Here is a 21,380-nt window from a genome sequence, read left to right as displayed (position 1 = left end):
GCTAAATCTGCAGGGGGTTGAATACTACTTGTAGGCACTGTATGAGCTAATGAAGACAGCAGCACCCTGGATACAAACAGATCTCACATCCAACCTGTATTACTGGGAGAAATGCTCCCATAAGAAAAAAAATCTAAAATATCTGGGGATCTGAAAATTATGAAAGAATGAAGATTGTAGACTGAAATTGTATAAAAAAAGGTAACCAGTAATGTATGTAAAATTATTTTTTACGCATGTCAATAATGTCCATAGTCTTAAAAGTAAGTATAACTTAGCATAAAAGCTGCATATACAGATTTCTCCAAATATTCACAAAAAGAGACTCCACTTTACAGCTGCAGTCGTTCATACATACAAAATAAAGAGCTTGGTGGAAAGATCAAAGAGTCCTTCATTATTGTGCCACATTTTGCCCTTCTGAACAGGAGAGTCTACATTATGTTTTCATGTCCTCCATGCTGTTTCCATTACCCAAGGGCCAATATCCACCTAATTCTTAAAAAGATCGTTCTTCTAGTCCTGCACAGGTTCTTGCCACCAAAAAAAAAAATTGATGAAACAATCAAGGCAGTAGCCCCTCTATACAATGGCTCTATAACAGGTGCATGTCCTGGGATGACAGGGAATCCTCCGGACCCAAATTATGTTTTGGGGTTTTTTTATCTCTGGAATTCTATATTCTCCTATTCTCCATACTTAATATATTTTTTCAGAGTTTTGGGGAATATTTAATATAAAAATAATATTGTTCAACTCAGTTTTTTATATTAACAATATTTTTTTTGTAAATTCTTTATTTTAGATTGTTCAACAAATAACAACATATCAAATAAACATGATTTCTAGCAACATTTCGCCTCCCCTATTCTTACTCCATTAAATCTCCCTTTTTATACCTTTTTCTTTTGCCTATTTTTTCCTGTATTTTTTTGTTATAATTACTGATAATGTTTTTTGCTAATTAATTTCCATGCTACTATACATAGTAAAAAAAAATAATCAAAAAAATAAATCATACATCTTGCAATTTTGCCATAGTACATTCATACTTTCTCTTTTTTTATCAGTTATATGGACATAGAAAAACAGTGACTCTGAATCACTGACTTCTGCAGCAGAGCTTTCTAGGCATATTGTAATCTGGGCAAAACTTGTTGCACAGGAGGGGGGAGGAGGTGAGCTGTGAAATCACATGTAAATGGTGAATCCTATGGTATTTACTGTGTATAGAGGGGTTATCAGTCACTATACTGGAGGGGGAGGAGGTGAGCTGTGATATCATCTATTGTGCATGGCAAATCCTATTGTATCTACTATATAAAGAGGTATTATCAGTCATTGTACAGGAGGAGGAGGTGAACTGTGACATCACCTGTTGTGAAAGGTGGATCCTGTGTTATCCACTGTATAAAGAGGTATTATCAGTCATTGTACAGGAGGAGGAGGTGAGCTGTGACATCACCTGTTGTGAAAAGTGGATCCTGTGTTATCTACTGTATATAGAGGTGTTATCAGTCATTGTACAGGAGGAGGAGGTGAACTGTGACATCACCTGTTGTGAAAGGTGGATCCTGTGTTATCTCCTGTATATAGAGGTGTTATCAGTCATTGTACAGGAGGAGGAGGTGAGCTGTGACATCACCTGTTGCGAAAAGTGGATCCTGTGTTATCTACTGTATATAGAGGTGTTATCAGTCATTGTACAGGAGGAGGAGGTGAACTGTGACATCACCTGTTGTGAAAGGTGGATCCTGTGTTATCTACTGTATATAAAGGTGTTATCAGTCATTGTACAGGAGGAGGAGGTGAACTGTGACATCACCTGTTGTGAAAGGTGGATCCTGTGTTATCTACTGTATATAGAGGTGTTATCAGTCATTGTACAGGAGGAGGAGGTGAACTGTGACATCACCTGTTGTGAAAGGTGGATCCTGTGTTATCTACTGTATATAGAGGTGTTATCAGTCATTGTACAGGAGGAAGAGGAGGTGAGCTGTGATATCACTTATTGTGAATGGTGGATCCTGTGTTACCAGTCATTGTACAGGAGGGGGAGGAGGTGAGCTGTGACATGATTTTACTAAATCCTACTTTCCTCTTTAAGGAAAAAGATATAATGGCATCAAGAAGCCAAACATAAGTTACCGTCTCTTTCGTAAAACAATCCATTAAAGATGACTTCATATGTTATGCGACCATTGGGCTTTTCAGGTCCGTTCCATTTCAGTTGCACATCCTTTGGACCATTTACATTCACATGGACGGAAACATTTCCTTCTGGCTTAGATTCTTGAGTGTAAGCCTGAATCTGATAAATAAAACAGTAGAAAAATGTCAAAACAAACACTGAAAAAAATGTAAAAAAATCATTGTGGAGGAGCATTGCCCTTGAGTGGAAGTTAGAGAAAGAAGTTTTCCAGAGAGTCAGTATTTGCAGTGCCTCCCCGCAGTAGCTCATAGTTGGGGATCCAGAACAAAGATCCACACTTCTATGGCATCCACCAGTTGTCATAATAGAAACACTAACTATCTAAGCTTCACTTTTGAATAGCACAAAGGACATTCTAAAGTATGGAGTTAACTACCATTTCCACCAAGGCACTGTCCCCATTGGGGCTCACAATCTATATTCCCTATCAGTATGTCTTTGGAGTCTGGGAGGAAACCGGAGAACCTGGAGGAAAACCACGCAAACATGGGTAGAACATACAAACTCCTTGGAGATGTCCTTGGTGGCCATTGAACCCAGGATCCTAGAGCTACACAAGCCTACAGTGCTAACCACTGAGCCACTGTGCTGCTCTATGCAATAAACATCCAAAGGATGTGGGTCTCTCTTCTGAGACTTGCACATATCTTGAGAATGAGACTCCATTTTTGAAACCACCAAAAAATAGAAGCAAATAGCTATGCATGTGAGTATACTTCTCATTCCAGAGATGCAAGATGGGGATTTAAGGCGCCGTCACACGGTGCGATTTGTTGTGTGATCGCAAGAGTGATCACACCCGCCCCTGTCATTTGTGTGTCACGGGCAATTAGTTGCCCGTGGCGCACAAAGTCATTTACCCCCGTCCCACGTACTTACCTCCCTCACGACGTCGCTGTGGGCGGCGAACATCCACTTCCTGAAGGGGGAGGGACGTTCGGCGTCACAGCGACGTCACACAGCGGCCGCCAAATAGAAGCGGAGGAGCGGGACGTAACATCCTGCCCACCTCCTTCCTTCTGCATTGCCGGCGGGACGCAGGTAAGCTGTGTTCGTCGTTCCCGGGGTGTCACACGGAGCGACGTGTGCTGCCTCGGGAACGACGAACCACCGGCACGCAGAAGGAGGAACGATTTTATGAAAATGAACGATGTGTCAACAAGCAACAATAAGGTGAGTATTTTTGCTCGTTCACAGTCGTTCGGAGGTGTCACACGCTACGACGTCTCTAACGATGCTGGATGTGTGTCACGAATTCCGTGACCCCGATGACATATCGTTAGATATATCGTAGCGTGTGACGGGGCCTTTAGTCTCAAGATAGATGGCAGGTCCCACATCTGGGATCCACACCCATCAGACATTTATGTCTGAGAAGGTAACTACCCTTTGAGGTTTTCTTTCAATATTTTGTATCTATAAGGTATCAATGTTTGATTGTAGAGGTTTAATTTCACTGCTCAGCAGAATTAAAGGGAGCATGTAAAAAAAAAATGCTATTAACCTGCAGATATAGAGTTAATCTGCAGGTTAATAGCATTTTGAACTTTCTTGCACTTAGAGCTGCCAGGATGAAAATAACTTTAGTCCTCCTGGCAGCAATTGGAATTCAGTCACAGAGGTGGTGCCAGCACGAGTTCAGTCACTGCTCTGTGTACTGTTCTCGCTAGCCGCTGTCACGCTCTCAGATGGTGAAGTCTGTATGGTGTAAAAAATTAATCTACTGACCGCATTGACTAGCAGTCGGTCGGCAGTGAGAAGGCACAGGACTGGAAATCTCCCCGCAACAGCGAGACAACAATCCCCACTTGCTGTTCCTCGCTCACGGAAGTACAACTGAAGATGGTAAACTTATCCTTCCCCACCAGAAAACTTATCTGGGAGGGCAAGCTTGGGTTCTGGTTGTGTCTGGGCGTGAGCCGAGACCAGAGACCTAGTGATTTGTTGCAGCTGTTGCAGTACCTGAGAACGCAGCTCCATAACTCCTGCGACAGAGTAGATCAGGTGTGCAAGAGCTGAAGCCTGAGCTATACTGACTCAGGAAAAAATGTAAGGGCTGTTGATAATGTCACGCTTGGAGATGGTGAAGTCCATATGCTCCACATTCAGACTGATGGGTGTCTGACACACTACAAAAAACACCACAAAAAAGGGGAGACACTTTTACAATGGTGGTCGCAATGGCTAGGGAGAGGGGTGAGGGGACACCTCCTAAACTCACCTCAAGATGTTACTTGAGCTCCCAAGCATCCTTATGTGGGGTGTTTCAACCCGTCGCTGAGCCGGATACCTAATCCTTCATTAGTTCTGCAAACATCCCTAGCTAGTGAGATGGTTGGCGGGAGACACTAGTCCCACCGCTGCATTAATAACATTGGTCAACACAAAAAAAATCATCAGCAAGGGTAATATGTCTGTTTTATGGAGTTTAATGTGCTGATTCCAAAATTTTTGCTTAGTTTTGCTCTATCACATAAAGTTTCTGAGACAGAAGTATTTTTGTTATTACATTATTTCTGTATTTTCAATGTATGTGTTTTTTCCTATGTTATTCCCATTTCAATGCTTGTCTTTATTGGGAATTTTCTTACAGGGACATCATCAGTAAAGGTTTTAGTGAGATTTATGGGAAGGAGTATCGACAGTGCAGTCAACCAATAACTGCTTCTCAGAAAGTCACATGTTATGGGGAGGGCCTGCTATGAGGCGGTAAGAGCTGATAGCAGCAAGGACTGGTATGTGAGACTGACAGCAAACAGGCCTCTACAGGGATCTGAGCCCTGCCACAGGGAGATAGAAGGGAAGGCATCTGTCATCTCAGGGGAAATATCTACATATTGTTGGTCAGCTCATCGCATTTTGTCACCACCATTGAACTGAACTTACTCCACTGTTTGATGTAATTTATAGGAGAAAAATGCCCCGACAGTGTATCAATCATCCGTACAGATTCTGCTCTGTGTGTGGTTCTTTTACACCAACAGGCCAAGTACGTTCAATCACCCATGATATTAAAACGATGTACCAGATGTACTTTAAGTGTCCACTTGGTAGTCAAGACAAAAGCTGGGTCCCTCATATGATATGCTCAAGTTGTTCAAATGGTCTTCATGACTGATTGAATATGAGGAAAGTGGCTATGCCATTTGCTTTTCCCATTATTTAGAGAAAACCCAAAAACCACAGTGATGATGGCTACTTTGTTTTGTCAAACTGAAGGGCTTTTTCTACAAAGAAAAAACATAAGATTAATTACCCTGAACTTGAATCTGTGATTAGGCCAGTTCCACATGATGGTACCTTGCCAGTTCTTGTACCACCATTGTCTGGATTGGATGAAATTGAAGTAGAATATGAAGACTATGGAGCTGAAGCTACTGGAGAAGACATGGAGTCTTCAAGTCAAGATGAGTTAGAACCTGGTGGAACAGCCAGAACGCTTTACTCAACATGAATTAAATGCTCTCATCAGAGACCTTTCATTGTCAAAAGATAAAGCTGAACTTATTGCATCTAGGTTGAAATAGAAGAATGTTCTTCAAGATGATGTCAAAGGGTGTTATTACTGAAACAGAAGTAACACTTTAACACAATTTTTCACAGTTGATGGTGTACTGTAACAATGTGAATAGCCTCTTTGAAAAACTGAATCAAGAGTATGTTGTTGCAGATTGGTGATTGTTTATTGCCTCATCCCAGAGAAGTTTAAAAGCAGTGTTGCTTCACAATGGAAATATGATACCTATTGCTCATTCATCTAAAGGAAAATGATGAATATCTGTCAGTTGTTTGGAATGCTATACAATATAAGCATCATCAATGGAATATCTGTGGAGATTTGAAAGTGATTGGTCTGCTAATGGGAATGCAAGGAGGTTTCACAAAATATCGTGGCTTCTTGTGTTTATGGGGCAGTAGAAATACAGGAGAGTATTATGTCTGTCGTGATTGGGGACAGAGACACATCTATGTGTCACGCTCCCCGGGTCCTCGGCTCCCCTTCCCGGGTCTCCTGTCCCGCTCCCCGGCTCACCTGCCACGCTCCCCGCGTCCCAGCCTCTTGTGCCCGTCCTTCCTAGGCTCCCTGGCCGCTGATCCCGGCGCCCGACGGCCTCCCAGGCCCTGGCCGGCTCCCCTGCGTCCTCCTCTCAGCCTCCTTCCCTGGCTTCTGGCACCCGGGCCGCGCGCATGCGCATTAGGGCGCGCGCGCGCGGTCACTGACCCTTTCTTAAAGGGCCAGCGCCCATTAACAGGAAATGAGGTTAGACAGGTACGGGGTATAAAGGGGGTTCTTGTCCAAGGGGGCGGGGCCTGATCTTCGTGTTTTCTGAGCTAGGAGTCAGGTCTCCTTGTGTTTTCCTGCCATACTTACGTATCTCTCTTCTAGAGCTGATCCCGCCACGCCATCCAGTCCTGCTGAATCCCGAGCCCCGCACGCTGTCCGTCTGCCATCTGACAGTCCGTACCATCTCGGATCCCTGCGGTGACCCGTCATCTTGCTCCAAAGGTTCCGGACCCCGCCTGACATCATCTTGGCTTCCGAACCTGAGCTACGTCACCCGGACTGCCATCTGTGACTCCGTGGTCCCAGGGACTCCTCCGCTACCTTCACTTGCACGGACTGTTCTGCTGCCCATCAGTGCTTCAGCTACCGGACTCCCTACCACCATCTTAGAGTTCGGCCCAGTGGATCCACCTCCTGGGTCTGCCCGACCGCCCGGCCCTGACAGTAAGATCAGGCCATGGATCCCGCTGCAGCACTATTGGCCCTGCAAGAGGAACTCCAACGCCAGCGTGAAGTCCAGACCCGCATGCTGCAATTTATGACCTCCGTGGACACCCGCCTGTACACGTTACAAGCATCAATGACGCCTGCGGCAACCAGGTCCCCCACTAGGCAATCCACGGCTCCCGCACCAGTGGCAGCCGCGTCGGATGCCTCCCGACTCCGTTTGGCGTCACCACCTCGTTATGCTGGAGATCCCAAGACCTGCAGGGGCTTCATAAACCAATGTTCCCTTCATTTCACGCAGCTGCCACATCTGTTTGCCTCCGACCAAGCCAAGGTCGCCTTCATCATGTCTCACCTGGAGGGCGAGGCACTGGCGTGGATGAACCCCTTGTGGGAGAAGGAGGACCCCATGACCAAGGATCTTCAAGAGTTCCTGCAGGCCTTTCGCAGTACCTTTGACGAGCCGGGACGCGCCTCTGCGTCTGCTTCATCACTTCTCCGCCTACGTCAAGGAACACTGACGGTGGGCCAATACGCCATCCGTTTCCGCACTTTGGCTTCTGAACTCGGGTGGAATAATGAGGCCCTGACAGCCGCCTTCTGGGAAGGACTTTCGAGTCGCATCAAAGATGAGTTGGCGGGTCGTGACGTGCCCTCCACCCTAGATGCCCTGATTGCCCTAGCCACTCGAGTGGACATTCGTTTTCAGGAGCGCTCCAAGGAGCTGGTTCGTGAGCGACGTGCGGTACGGCACTCCTCCCCGCCACAGAAATCCTCTGTGCCACAGTCATCAACAGCTGGGATTCCTGTCCACGAACCCATGCAGGTTGACCGAGTAAGACAGTCTGACCAACGTCGAGCAGAGCGGCTCGCCAAGGGCCTCTGCTTTTACTGCGGAGAGGGCACACATCTCCTACGCTCCTGTCCGGAAAGGCCGGGAAACTCCAAAGCCTAGGGTTGGTAGGAGAGGCCACCCTAGGTGCTGGGACTCTCTCAGACCCAGTTATGTGGACGGTACAAGTATCAACAGGAGAGACGCGCTTCACGGCTGAGGCATACCTCGACTCCGGAGCAGCAGGCAATTTTATCCAGCAGGCCACGGTGGACAAATACCAGCTGCCTGTTACTCTACTCGAGAAGCCCCTACTGATTGCCTCGGTGGATGGGAGACCCCTCTCTGATACCATCTCCTGGATCACCAAGCCGGTGGAACTGCGTATCGGTGCTCTGCACACCGAGAACATCTCTCTCTACGTCCTTCCACACATGTCCCATCAAATCCTGCTGGGACTTCCTTGGTTGCGAACACACGAACCATCAGTCAGCTGGGGTACTGGCGAAATCACCCGTTGGGGCTCTGCCTGTCATGAAAGATGTATAAAGTCTATACAACCAGTCCGACGACCTCCGGTTCCTGAGTACCTACCGGGTCTGCCCTCGGCCTATTGGTCCTTCGCGGACGTTTTTGACAAGAAGGAGTCCGAGGTACTTCCGCCACACCGTCCCTACGATTGCGCCATCGACCTGCTCCCAGGAACAACACCACCTCGAGGACGGATATATCCGTTGTCTCCAGCCGAAACCAGGGCCATGTCCACCTACATCACGGAAAGCCTGGCAAAGGGATTCATCCGGAGATCCTCCTCTCCTGCGGGAGCAGGCTTCTTCTTCGTTAAGAAGAAAGAGGGTGACCTACGCCCATGCATTGACTACCGGGGCTTGAATCAGATTACCATAAAAAACAAGTACCCTCTACCGCTCATCCCCGAATTATTCGATCGGCTCAGAGGAGCCCGTGTGTTCACCAAACTGGATCTTCGGGGTGCCTACAACCTAGTTCGTATCCGCTCTGGAGACGAATGGAAGACCGCGTTTAATACTCGCGATGGGCACTATGAATACTGCGTGATGCCCTTCGGTCTGTGTAACGCTCCTGCCGTATTCCAAGAACTGGTGAACGACATTTTCCGGGACCTCCTCTACGTATGTGTAGTAGTGTATCTGGATGACATCCTTGTCTTCTCTCCGGACCTCCAGACCCACAGAGAGAACGTAAAGCTGGTTCTACAAAGACTGAGAGAGAATCATCTCTACGCCAAATATGAAAAGTGCGTCTTTGAGCAGTCTTCTCTTCCTTTCCTGGGATACATCATCTCGGGTACTGGGCTGCAGATGGATCCAAAGAAGGTCTCCTCCATCCTCCACTGGCCTCCCCCGTCTGGACTGAAGGCAATCCAACGGTTCCTGGGATTTGCCAACTACTACCGCCAGTTTATCCCTCACTTCTCCGCCCTGACTGCCCCTCTCTCCGCTCTGACCAAAAAGGAGGCTAATCCAAAGGACTGGTCACCTGCGGCCGACGCCGCGTTTTGCTCCCTGAAGCGAGCATTCGCCTCCTCTCCTGTACTCCACCGACCGGAGTTAAACCGCCAGTTCACCTTAGAGGTGGATGCCTCCTCCTCAGGAGCCGGAGCAGTGCTCATGCAAAAATCCTCCTCCGGGAAGATGGTGACTTGCGGTTTCTTCTCTAAAAGCTTCTCAGCACCTGAACGTAATTACACCATCGGTGACCGAGAACTATTGGCGGTCAAACTGGCTCTGGAGGAGTGGCGCTACCTCCTGGAAGGAGCAGTGTACCCTGTGATTATCTACACGGACCACAAGAACCTGGAATACCTGCGGTCCGCTCAGCGACTGAACCCACGACAAGCCAGGTGGTCCTTATTCTTTGCCAGGTTTGACTTCCAGCTTCACTTCCGACCCGCAGACAAGAATATACGCGCTGATGCCTTGTCTAGGTCTCTCATGCCTCTGGAGCAGGAGGAAGAGACTACCCAACCTATCATCTCTCCTAGCAAGATTGTTCCGGTGGCCCCTGTCACTCTGGCCCAGATACCACCCGGGAAGACCTATGTCTCTGAGACCGACAGGCAAAAAGTGTTACACTGGGGTCATGCCTCGAAAACAGCCGGCCATGCAGGCCAGAAGAGAACATGGGGTGCGATTGTACGCCATTACTGGTGGCCATCCCTTCGCACGGACGTTGCCGCCTTTGTCTCTGCCTGCCCCTCTTGTGCCAGGAACAAGACGCCCAAACACCTGCCCTATGGCCGTCTTCTGCCCCTGCCGATACCCTCAGTTCCATGGCAACACATAGCGATGGACTTTATTACGGACTTGCCAGTATCATCCGGACACACAGTCATATGGGTCGTGGTGGATCGGTTCTCCAAAATGGCTCACTTCGTCCCTATGCCCGGACTGCCCTCTGCTCAGGAACTCGCGGAAGCCTATATACAACATATCTTCCGCTTGCATGGCTTTCCTTCCCACATCGTGTCCGACAGAGGAACTCAGTTCACCTCCCGCTTCTGGAGGGCTCTCTGCAAACATCTGGGAGTGACTCTGGACTTTTCTTCCGCTTACCATCCTCAGTCTAATGGCCAAGTGGAAAGGGTCAATCAAATCTTGACCTCCTTCTTACGTCACTATGTCAACGCCCATCACGACGACTGGTCCACACTTCTGCCTTGGGCTGAATTCTCCCATAACCACCACGTCAGTGAGTCGTCCTCCAAATCTCCCTTCCATGTCGTTTACGGACTGCAGCCTTCCGTCCCGTTGCCTATATCCCCTTCTTCGGATGTCCCTGCTGCTGATACTGTAGCCCGTGACTTCGCTACTATTTGGGACTCTGTCAAGGCGTCCCTTGGGCGCGCTTCCCAGCGGATGAAGAAACACGCGGACAAAAGGCGTCTAGACCCTCCGTGTTTCTCTCCTGGTGACCTGGTCTGGCTTGCTTCCCAGTACATCCGACTGAAGATACCTTCCTACAAGCTGGGTCCTCGCTACATCGGGCCGTTTAAGATCCTCAGCAAGATCAATGAGGTCTCCTACAAACTGAGGCTTCCGACCACGATGAAAATACCCAACTCCTTCCACGTCTCTCTACTCAAGCCGGTGTTCCTTGGTCCCTTCTCCGCTGCTGCCAGTCCGGCTCCTCCTCCTATTGCTGAGGACGACATCTATGCGGTAAGGGATATCGTGGCCATGAAGACTGTTCGTGGCCGGCAGTTCTTCCTGGTGGACTGGGAGGGGTATGGTCCTGAGGATAGATCCTGGGAACCCAGGGAGAACGTGGGCTCTCCTCTGATCCGTGCCTTCATGTCCCGGTTGCGGGGAGGGGGGCGTGGGGAGGGGGGTACTGTCACGCTCCCCGGGTCCTCGGCTCCCCTTCCCGGGTCTCCTGTCCCGCTCCCTGGCTCACCTGCCACGCTCCCCGCGTCCCAGCCTCTTGTGCCCGTCCTTCCTAGGCTCCCTGGCCGCCGATCCCGGCGCCCGACGGCCTCCCAGGCCCTGGCCGGCTCCCCTGCGTCCTCCTCTCAGCCTCCTTCCCTGGCTTCTGGCACCCGGGCCGCGCGCATGCGCATTAGGGCGCGCGCGCGGTCACTGACCCTTTCTTAAAGGGCCAGCGCCCATTAACAGGAAATGAGGTTAGACAGGTACGGGGTATAAAGGGGGTTCTTGTCCAAGGGGGCGGGGCCTGATCTTCGTGTTTTCTGAGCTAGGAGTCAGGTCTCCTTGTGTTTTCCTGCCATACTTACGTATCTCTCTTCTAGAGCTGATCCCGCCACGCCATCCAGTCCTGCTGAATCCCGAGCCCCGCACGCTGTCCGTCTGCCATCTGACAGTCCGTACCATCTCGGATCCCTGCGGTGACCCGTCATCTTGCTCCAAAGGTTCCGGACCCCGCCTGACATCATCTTGGCTTCCGAACCTGAGCTACGTCACCCGGACTGCCATCTGTGACTCCGTGGTCCCAGGGACTCCTCCGCTACCTTCACTTGCACGGACTGTTCTGCTGCCCATCAGTGCTTCAGCTACCGGACTCCCTACCACCATCTTAGAGTTCGGCCCAGTGGATCCACCTCCTGGGTCTGCCCGACCGCCCGGCCCTGACACTATGCTCCAGGTAGAGACAATGTTCAGCATAATCCTATAGTTGCTCCAACAACAATCTTTCTTCCTCCACTACATGTAAAGTTGGGATTGATTAAAAACTTTGTGAAAGCCAAAGACAAATTCACAAGGATTCCAGTAGATGTCACAGAAGTTCTCCAGCTTTTCACCAGCAAAACTGAAGGAAGGGGTATTTGTTGGTCCTCAGATCAGAGAGCTTATGAGATGATGCGTTTGAAGGAACTCTAAATGATAAGGAATTGAGATCTTGGAAAAGTTTTGAGTGGCTCATGTGAAAACTTCTTAGGAAAAAATAAGTCTCCAGAATATGTTGAAGGTGTTGAGGAACTGCTAAATGCATCCAGTGTCTTGGATGTCGCATGTCACTGATAATGCACTTTTTGCATTCACATTTAGATTTCTTCCCTCAAAATCTTGGGGATGTAAGCGATGAACAAGGAGAGTGGTTTCACCAGGACATTAAAGTAATGGGACAATGACTCAATGATGTCAGATTACTGCTGCATGTTATATAGGGTCAACCCTGAAAAATCCTATCAGCGACAGTCTAATGTCAGCACTTATAGTTTCTGCTCATATTTTGGTTTCTATTTTGCATGTGAAATTATTTTGGTTCAATAAAAACTGTCTTGTGGTGAAGCATTTTTTTCGGATAAGAAGATTACTGTTTCTTAATATCACCAGTATATTTCCTATATCTTATAATAATGATGCTGCTCCATGGAAACTATACGTGCTACGGAAAAACTATATACAGGACAAAAAGATGATTCAGAAAAGTACAAATTCACCTGCGATGGTTACAAAAAATATTTTTTTGTACACCTGGGTAAACACAAAGGAAAAGGAAGGACAGAGGGGGGGATCACCAGAAGGTTACAAACACCAAAATCCACGGCTGCAGACAGACTCCAGTTGGACGGGAACAAGATAATTCCTCAGCAGCTCCTTCCACCAGGATGGTCAGAGTAGAATGAATTCTATCAACAGCAAGGACTGCTGGGAAAACTCCACTATTTAAACCTAAAGGGGAGTGGGCTCAAAGCAGCTACAGCTGACCGGCACTGCAATGACCTGCTGCTAACCAAACTGATATTAACTCATAAAACACTAACAGAAAGCAAACTACGTTTAAATGAGGAGTCTGGATGGTAAAGAAAGGCTCCAGTCCAAAACCTGTCACAAGTCTTTTAAAATAGGGAGACGACCATTAAGCGGGCTTTACACACAGCGACATAGCTAGCGATGTCGCTGGTGAAAGCACCCGCCCCCATTGATTGTGCGTCATGGGCAAATCGCTGCCCGTGGCGCACAATATCGCTAACACCCTTCACACGGACTTACCTGCCTAGCGACGTCGCTGTGGCCGGCGAACCGCCTCCTTTCTAAGGGGGCAGATTCGTTTGGTGTCACAGCGGCATCACTAAGCGGCCGCCCAATAGAAGCGGAGGGGCGGAGATGAGCAGGCCGAACATCCCGCCCATCTCCTTCCTTCCTCATTGCGGGTGGCCGCAGGTACGGTGATGTTCCTCGTTCCTGCGGTGTCACACATAGCGATGTGTGCTGCCGCAGGAACGACGAACAATCTGCGTCCTGCAACAGCAACGATATTTGGGATTAGAACGACGTGTCAACGATCAACGATATGGTGAGAATTTTTGATCGTTAACGGTCGTTCCTGCGTTTCACATGCAACGACGCCGCTAACAAGGCCGGATGTGCGTCACGAATTCTGTGACCCCAACGACATCTTGTTAGCGATGTCGTTGCGTGTAAAGCCCGCTTTAGAACCGCTTAATTACGCCACCTCCAGGATAAGCCAGGCACAGTTGGTTCACACCCACCTGTGTGATATGTAGACACTTGGGAAGGATAAGAATGATCATCAGCAATAGTAGGTAACCTGCTTATCGAAGGTTTGAAGGAAGCAGCAGATTTTTATTCACACACTATGGCTTAAAAGCACACCATAAATAAATGACAATGGCAAAAAAGGGTAAAAAAAAACAACACATAGTAGCATGATAATAAATTCCGCTGAAGAAATAGTAAATGTTAATTAAAGACGGGGTTTCACTTTAATCGTTCTCTCTCTATAAGTTTTCATATATTTTTCTCTTCCAGCCGGGATCATTTCTCTGACATTTATCTCATTTCCATTTTTTCATACCTATTTTCCCTTTCTTTCTTTTTTTTTTCCTTTTTTTTTTTTTTTTTTTTTTTTAAACTTCTAAAATACTTGAAGTTAAAAATGAAGACACTATTCTGGCGACGGGCCAGGCAAGCTTTTAAGAGTAAATATTCATCAAAGTAGTTGAAGCTATAAAATGTTTGATGGTAATAAACTGTGCATTTCTGTTCTACCATTGAGGCTGTGGGAAAAGTTGGAACCAATTCAAGCAGTAAAACGAAACCCTCTAAGTAGATACAATTAGGATTTAGAATTTTCTTTTGGAGTTCTGTGTGTTGTATGAAGCATATGAGCAGAAGACATGATAGTAACCGTTTCCTCGCTCTTAAAGGAGTCAGACAGGATTATTAAAACAATGCTGCTTTATCGAGAAACAATGGTGACAGCATCGTTGGACAATATGGACAAAATCACAGTTGGTCAGTAATCTCTGTTGGATGGAAGCCGTGAGAACAGTTTTGTTCCTGCTAGCGTCCGTGGCTCTCCTTTCAATTGTTCAACCTGGTGCAGTCTTCTACTAGGCATTGCTCCCACTAGCCAGTTTCCTACTCCACACTGATGAGGAGCAAATACCCTGAAACAGCTGTCTGTGGATGGATACCATGTTTTGGTATAGGCGTTTTCCTCGACTGGAGACTGTCCTTCCCGTGGTTGCTCCTTCCCGGTGAAAGACCTGTCTAGTTTCCTGCCAGCGTTGAGAAACATGTGATGGTATCTCCACGGCATTCTTGTTTTCCAACCTGGTGCAGTGGCACTTGGGCATCACGCTGCAATGCTGATTTTATGCTAGGCCGAAAAGAAGAGCCATGGATGTCCACAGGTAGGAGGCAGTTGTCAGAGCTTCCACCTGAAGGCCAGAGATTTCTAACCTCGCCACTAGTCCTATGGATCCATTCACATCAATTGCATGTGATAGATGAAAAAGAAATATGCACAATAAGCCATGCCCTTTCCTACAAAGCCATGCCATTCTCTCACAAAGCTCCCTTGTGTCATGATCCAGGCCATTAACTGCTGTTGTGGTATCTCCCAGCTCCGTCCTGGTCATGTCAGTGGTTAATTCCTTCTGGCCTTGTTCCGGTTTCTAGGACGCTATATGTGGGCACTGCACCTCCAGTCCAGCGTCAGTTATAGTCTGTATTATAGCGTGTGTAGCTGGTAAGTTCCCGATCTGTCCTAGCATACACCCGTTCCCTCCATACCTGTGTCTGTCTGTCCTCTCCCGACCCTTTTGTTGTACCTCTGTTTGCTATTTGAACTTCCCGGTACTTGGCTTATGCTCCTGTCCCTGACTTGGTTCTGTCTCTCCTTTTGGCCTTCTCTGTTACTGTTCGGTTCCTGACCCTTTGCTTGCCTCTGAGTTTGTCTTTCCCGCGTGCATCGACTTGACTTCCCGTTGCTGACTCTGCTCTCTAACTATGCTGCTGCCACCTTGTGGTGACTTTGCTATACTACTCCTGGATACGTCTTAGTACAGCGTGACATATTGTTGTGCAAGCACTGAAAGTGTCTAAAACAAAGGGAGCATTGCCAGGTCTAAAAGTCTCCCTATGCAACTGGGAGTCTCCATAAGAAAAAACAACACCTCCAGACCTATATTAATGAGCTCTCACACAGCAATCCCTTTCCCTACTCTACGCTGATGAGGGGCAAAAACCCAGAAACAGCAGTCTGCAGAAGGAGCATTTTTTTTCTTTTTGAGAAGGTTTTGGTTTGGTAAGACTTGTTAAATGGTCAGACTGTCACAATTCCACCACTCACTGTGTCCTGGACTCAGTGAGTTACAGCTCAGCCGTCCTGTAGATTCAGGGGTGTGCCGAGCTGCCAGTTTTGTGAGTGACAGCTTAGCCCCCCTATATGTATCTGGGGTGTGTTGACCTGTCAATATTGTGAGTGCCAGTCCAGTCACCCAATCAGGGCAGGGACATGCTGAGTTTCTTCCAGGTGTCTCCTGTTCTGAGCTATTACCATGTCATCTGTCTATTGCCAGTCGTAGCAGTCACATTGGTGATGTGTGCCTTCCTTATAGTGGTTTGGTTTTCGGATCTTGCCTCTGACCATCTGTTTTGCCTAGCCCTTTTGGTCTTGATCTGCTATCTTCCTGGAATTCCGACCTTGGACTGTGACCTGATTACTCCTTTGTCTTATCCCTCAGTTTATGACAAGCTCTCATGGTATCTGACACCAGACCTCTTGACTCCCTTTGCCTCACGGTTTATCCATGAGGAGTGACTTGGCATCACATTCTGCCTCAGATTGCCCATAAGTAGTGATTCTGCGTCACACAGATTTTGACTAAAGAAAATATTTCAAACGGGGCACTTGAGTGCCAGTTTTCTTCCTGTTCCAAAAAGAAAAATTTGCACAAGTTTTTCCCCAAAGGAACATTGACTAGCCTATGAATCCACCTACTTTAACTGTGATGTCCATGATGAGAAACACTATCACTTTCGTCAGTGGACTCACACCCAGCCAACCATGTGATGCAGTCACTGCTTACAGGAAGAATGGATGGAAGAGTAGTCAGGAAAGCCGGGGTCTTGTAACGGGAGGACACATATGAGTACAAGAAGTGAAGGGAGGCGTAGTCAGGTCAATATCCAGGGGTTAGAAATCCAGGAAGGTACATAATGGGTTCAGGGAGAAAACAGAGATGTGGTCAGGTAATGGTCCAAGGTCAATAGGCAGGAGGTCATGACTGGAACATGGAGAAGGTGGAAAAAAGGCAAATAACACACCAGGGTGAGAACACTAAGTTCAAAACACTAGCATAGCCAACAACACAACAGCAGAACCAGAAAATACAACTGGCAAAGTTCTGGACGAACATGCTCAGTAAGAAGCCTGAGCACTTAGAAAGGAGGAACACCTGAGTAATCAGCACCAACATGGAATCCTGCGCTGTCAAACAATCTGATAGCTCAGTAACTCAGGAAGGTGCAGCAGAGCATCTCAAAAAGGTAAGATGCTCTGCACAGAGGAATAGTGTACCTGTCAGGAATATAATTCAGGAAAACGCAGCAGAGCATCTTCTAGTCTGCAAGATGCTCTGCACAGAGGAATCGTGACAATACCTTGCTCGCTCTCCACCAAGGAGCAGCAATAACCCAGAAACTTTCTATAGACGCAGGTCTTTTCCATTTGAAATAGGAGTCAAGTTGCTTGGGAAAGGATCACACAGACTTACAAGGTAGACATTTTTAATTTGTGGCAGTGTTCTTCTTCCTTGAAAAAAGCTAAATTGCATCACCAATGGTGCCCAGCACAATCACTTTACTGATCCACTGAGCTCTGAAACTCTAGATCGCTAAAGATCCCACAAAGGGTGGCACTTTTTGGAGCCAATCATTTCCCATTAGATTGAGCCAAAAATATCATATCATATCTTATTAAAGAATGTTCTCTGTATACAATGCTAATAACCAAGACTACAGTACATTGTGATTGATCATAGATGGGCAATATTCCTCTATGTTTGGTAGACCCCTTATTTCTCTTTTAATTAAGAGATTTAAAACTCTTCTTGGGCTGACGTATCACAGTAGTAGTCGGGTGCCCCTAATATCGATGTTCATTTCATTCGATAGATACCTGACTTATTGTAATTAGTAGGGATTATCGAATAGCTCAAATATTCGGCTTCGCGAATATTTTCCGAATAGGTCGCCACTATGTGAATATTCGATGCGCAATGTAAGTCTATGGGAAGCCTGAATAGTTCCGAATAGTTGTTATTCGGGGTTTCCCATAGACTTACATTGCGTATCGAATATTCGTGAATAGTCGAATAGCGGAAATTTATTCGGCAAATATTCGAAAAGCCAAATATTTGAGGTATTCGATCATCCCTAGTAATTAACATTAACGCATACTTTAACATTCTGAGAGTTTTTTTAAGAGTCTTAAGAACTGGTTAACCTACAAATCTCTTACCTTTTCACCTAAGGCACAGCCTTTTGCGGTACAAGCCTGGAGCCTGAAGGAATGTTTACTCCAGGGAGTCAAGCCGTCTACGAAATAACTTCGACGTGAGGAGTTCTGCATTAAGATTCCATCCATGTACAGCCCATAAGAGGTTATAACGCCTAGAAAAATAACAGTAAAACCAAATCTTAGCGTAAAGACAAAACAATAATGTATCAGTATATAATAAAGGGCTCCAATTCATTTTACTTCTACTCATTAAAAACAATCTGTTCTCTTCGACTTTAGTCTTTGCTTTGTCTTTAATACCTTCGAGTTATTGCAGAATTTTCATAATACATGATAACAGTGCTATATACTGTATATACTCTGCTCAAAAAATGATGCTTAAAGGGGTTTTCCCACAAAAAAAAGTTAATTTTAAAGTTGATTTCAATAGACCTTGGAATAATAATAGGTTCCACAATTGGATGTGATTAAAAATAATGTCTCTGTGCTGAGATAATCTTATATATGTGCCCCCGCTACGTGCTGTGTAATGGCTGTGTCTGACCATACAGGGACATGGTCTGATCATACCACAACTCTGGCCCTTCCTCTGATAAGCAGCTCTCTGTCACTATATATTGTACACAGAAAGCTGTGGTGTGGGCTGGTTACACAGCAGCTCAACATCTGAGCTCTGCTCAATATGCAATAGAGAAAATTGTGTCTCGATCATAACTGCAAAGAAATTAATCCACCGCACTCTCTACGAAGTTTTTGCATGCTTAAAGGTTTCTGGAATTCATTGTATGGCACTGGTGAGAATTAAAGAAATACACAGGCATGTGATTTCCATATCACTCCAAATGCTTTTTAATATGCATCATCTAGTTATAGTCCTCAGACATATAGATGTACCATGATTAAATTTAGGAGTTCTTTCCAGAATAGCAAATAGTAGTGTCATACCTTCGGTCGCGGGTTAGGTCTCCCCTGGGCAGGGAGACTGATGTTCTCCCCGCACCTCCATTCCTGCCACTGGGCCGGTCCCCACTACTGGCTCCATGTCTGCATGGCAGGGAGACCAACGCTCTATCTGCAGCCCTTCTTTGCCCATCTCCGCTCCTGCTACAAACTATGACACTCACCATGTCGGCAGTGCTGAGCATTTGCCCACCTCCTTATCCTCCCGGAACCTACGTTCTCTTAACAGGTCCTCCGGTAGTGCGCTTAGGCGGCGCCTGCCGAACTCTGCTAAGATTTAAAGGGACAATACACTTGTTCCTTGTTGTACTCCAATTCTGATTGCAGAACTACCCTGTGTTTAAAAGGCAACTTTTCCCTATGAAAAGTGCATGGGGAACGTGTTCATACCTTTGGAACATTGCTAGTGTTCAACCCTCACCTGCAGCACTCTGTGCTTTCTGATTGTGCCTTGTCTTGCTGTGCAATATACGTAGTTACCTCTCTCTCTCTCTCCACAGAATCCTCTGCTGTTGGCCCGTTATTCCTGGCTTCGCTGCATGCTCCGGATTCCACTTCTGGCCGTACTAACCCCCTTGGTCATTACGGAACCTTCCGGATTCCTCCAACGGCTGGATCTGCATTGTTAGGATGGTGCAAAGCATTCCGGATTCTTTCCACTGACTGAGCCAGAATCCAGAGTCTAGTTTGTATTTCTATGGTCTGTAGGAGTCATCCCTCTGGTCCGGGATACGCGGCTTCTTGATCTTCCGGGGCTGTGCCGGGATAATCCCTGTATAGGGGTTTCCGCACCGTTTGTTACAGGCCTCTCTCTCAGCCTCATTTTCCTTGGTTCACTGTTCCTTCAAATAAACATCTTCAGTTTTCTCAAGTTTCCCTCCAGTCACTTGCTTTATTGGGTATTCTACTGCCACTGTTCTACCGGTGGTCCTGTGAGTTTACTGAAACATCTCCATGCCTCACCGGTGTGCCAAGTAGAAGGCATAGCTAAAAAATAAGTAGGGACACTGCCAGCATCCACCCAACTAAAGACCCCGTTACATGCTATGATTTATCTGCCGATTTCGGAAACGATGTGACACGCCCAGATGGTGGATACGATTTGCCAAGATCGCACATAGGTCGTTTATTTGCGGTCACACGTACATATCTCACCAACGACGCAACAGCGATCAGCGATTTATTGTTTGACCAAGATGCTCATTTCAATGTTGTTTGTCACATGTACCGATATGTCTGCTGCGATCCAAACGATGAACAATATTTTAAAAATGAACGACGTGTCAACGATCCACGATTTTCAACCTATTTGCGATCGTTCAGAGTCGCTCGTGTCTCACGCAACGACGTCTTGAACGATGCCGGATGTGCGTCACGGAAACTGAGACCCAAAGACATATCGGCAGATAAATCGTAGTGTGTAACGCCGGCTTAAGCCACATCCCCTGAACAAGTCTTTGTTATACCCTAAGAACACATTTTGGCAGGTTTGAAAAATTTAACTCCTTACTTACTTTAACAGATATACGGAATTCCCCTGGATATGGTAGTAAGCGTGCTCTATAATCTGTGCAGCGGTCACTGCGCAGAGAGTGGGAGGAGGAATTTTTCCTATCACTATCAAATTGTCACTTATTCTAAAAAAAAAAAAATCAAAATGGTATCTATCTATATTTAAATAAATAGAAAACAACATCATAAGATGATATATATAGTAATATATGTCTATGGCGACTCCTGAACAGTGCTGTCTGTGAGCTTTGGTGCCTCTTCATAAGGATAGTCCTAATCAGAGGCGCCTGGGTGTGATTGGAGTAGCAGTGATATAGTATATTTACTAAATTCCACTTGTTTTCCCCCTGATTTGAATGCATAGTCTAGGACCCCATTATCATCCCGAGCCGCATATTTTCACAGAGCAATGATCCAGGGCTCTCGTTAACTTTGATCAAAAACACAAACCCTTTTTAGCCATTGAATAAAACAGTAATCCACACGCAGATAATTTCTCTTCCAGCAAAATGCATGTCCGTACTTCAGTGCGTTTCAAGGGCACACGGGTTATATCAGTCAAAGCAACCTTACAATATATTTGGGAAACTTGAACAGATTTTATTTCATAGCCTACTTTGTATGCGTATGCACATATGAATTAAGACAAGGACATGCAAGATATATAGCAACCATTTCAAAGCCTCATATGCTAAAACTAAGAAAAATATCAATCTGCCTTTCACTTTCAAAATTACATTAAGTAAAACAATGAAAACGACTTCCTAAACTGTCCCTGAAAAACACATAGGACCTCACAAATATCATAAATAATTCAATGCCAAACAATGCACCGGTTTATGTATTTTAGTGTAGATTAA

The 21,380-nt window shown here is 46.5% G+C and overlaps 1 protein-coding gene across 1 annotated transcript in view; it reads right to left on the bottom strand.

Moving 5' to 3' along the window:
* The window catches only part of USH2A (usherin), a 1,098,211-nt gene that overhangs the window by 516,896 nt on the left and 559,935 nt on the right, over nucleotides 1-21,380 (bottom strand). The window contains exons 35-36 of the mRNA XM_075339131.1: nucleotides 18,049-18,200; nucleotides 2,149-2,311 (exon numbers count right to left, since the gene is read on the bottom strand). Of these exons, the coding sequence (XP_075195246.1) occupies nucleotides 2,149-2,311; nucleotides 18,049-18,200 (315 nt within the window). The remainder of the gene's footprint in view (nucleotides 1-2,148; nucleotides 2,312-18,048; nucleotides 18,201-21,380) is intronic.

This window comes from Anomaloglossus baeobatrachus, chromosome 3 (genome assembly GCF_048569485.1).
Source record: "Anomaloglossus baeobatrachus isolate aAnoBae1 chromosome 3, aAnoBae1.hap1, whole genome shotgun sequence".
NCBI classification, from domain to species: Eukaryota; Metazoa; Chordata; class Amphibia; order Anura; family Aromobatidae; genus Anomaloglossus; species Anomaloglossus baeobatrachus.
This window is presented reverse-complemented; position numbering and strand designations above follow the sequence as displayed.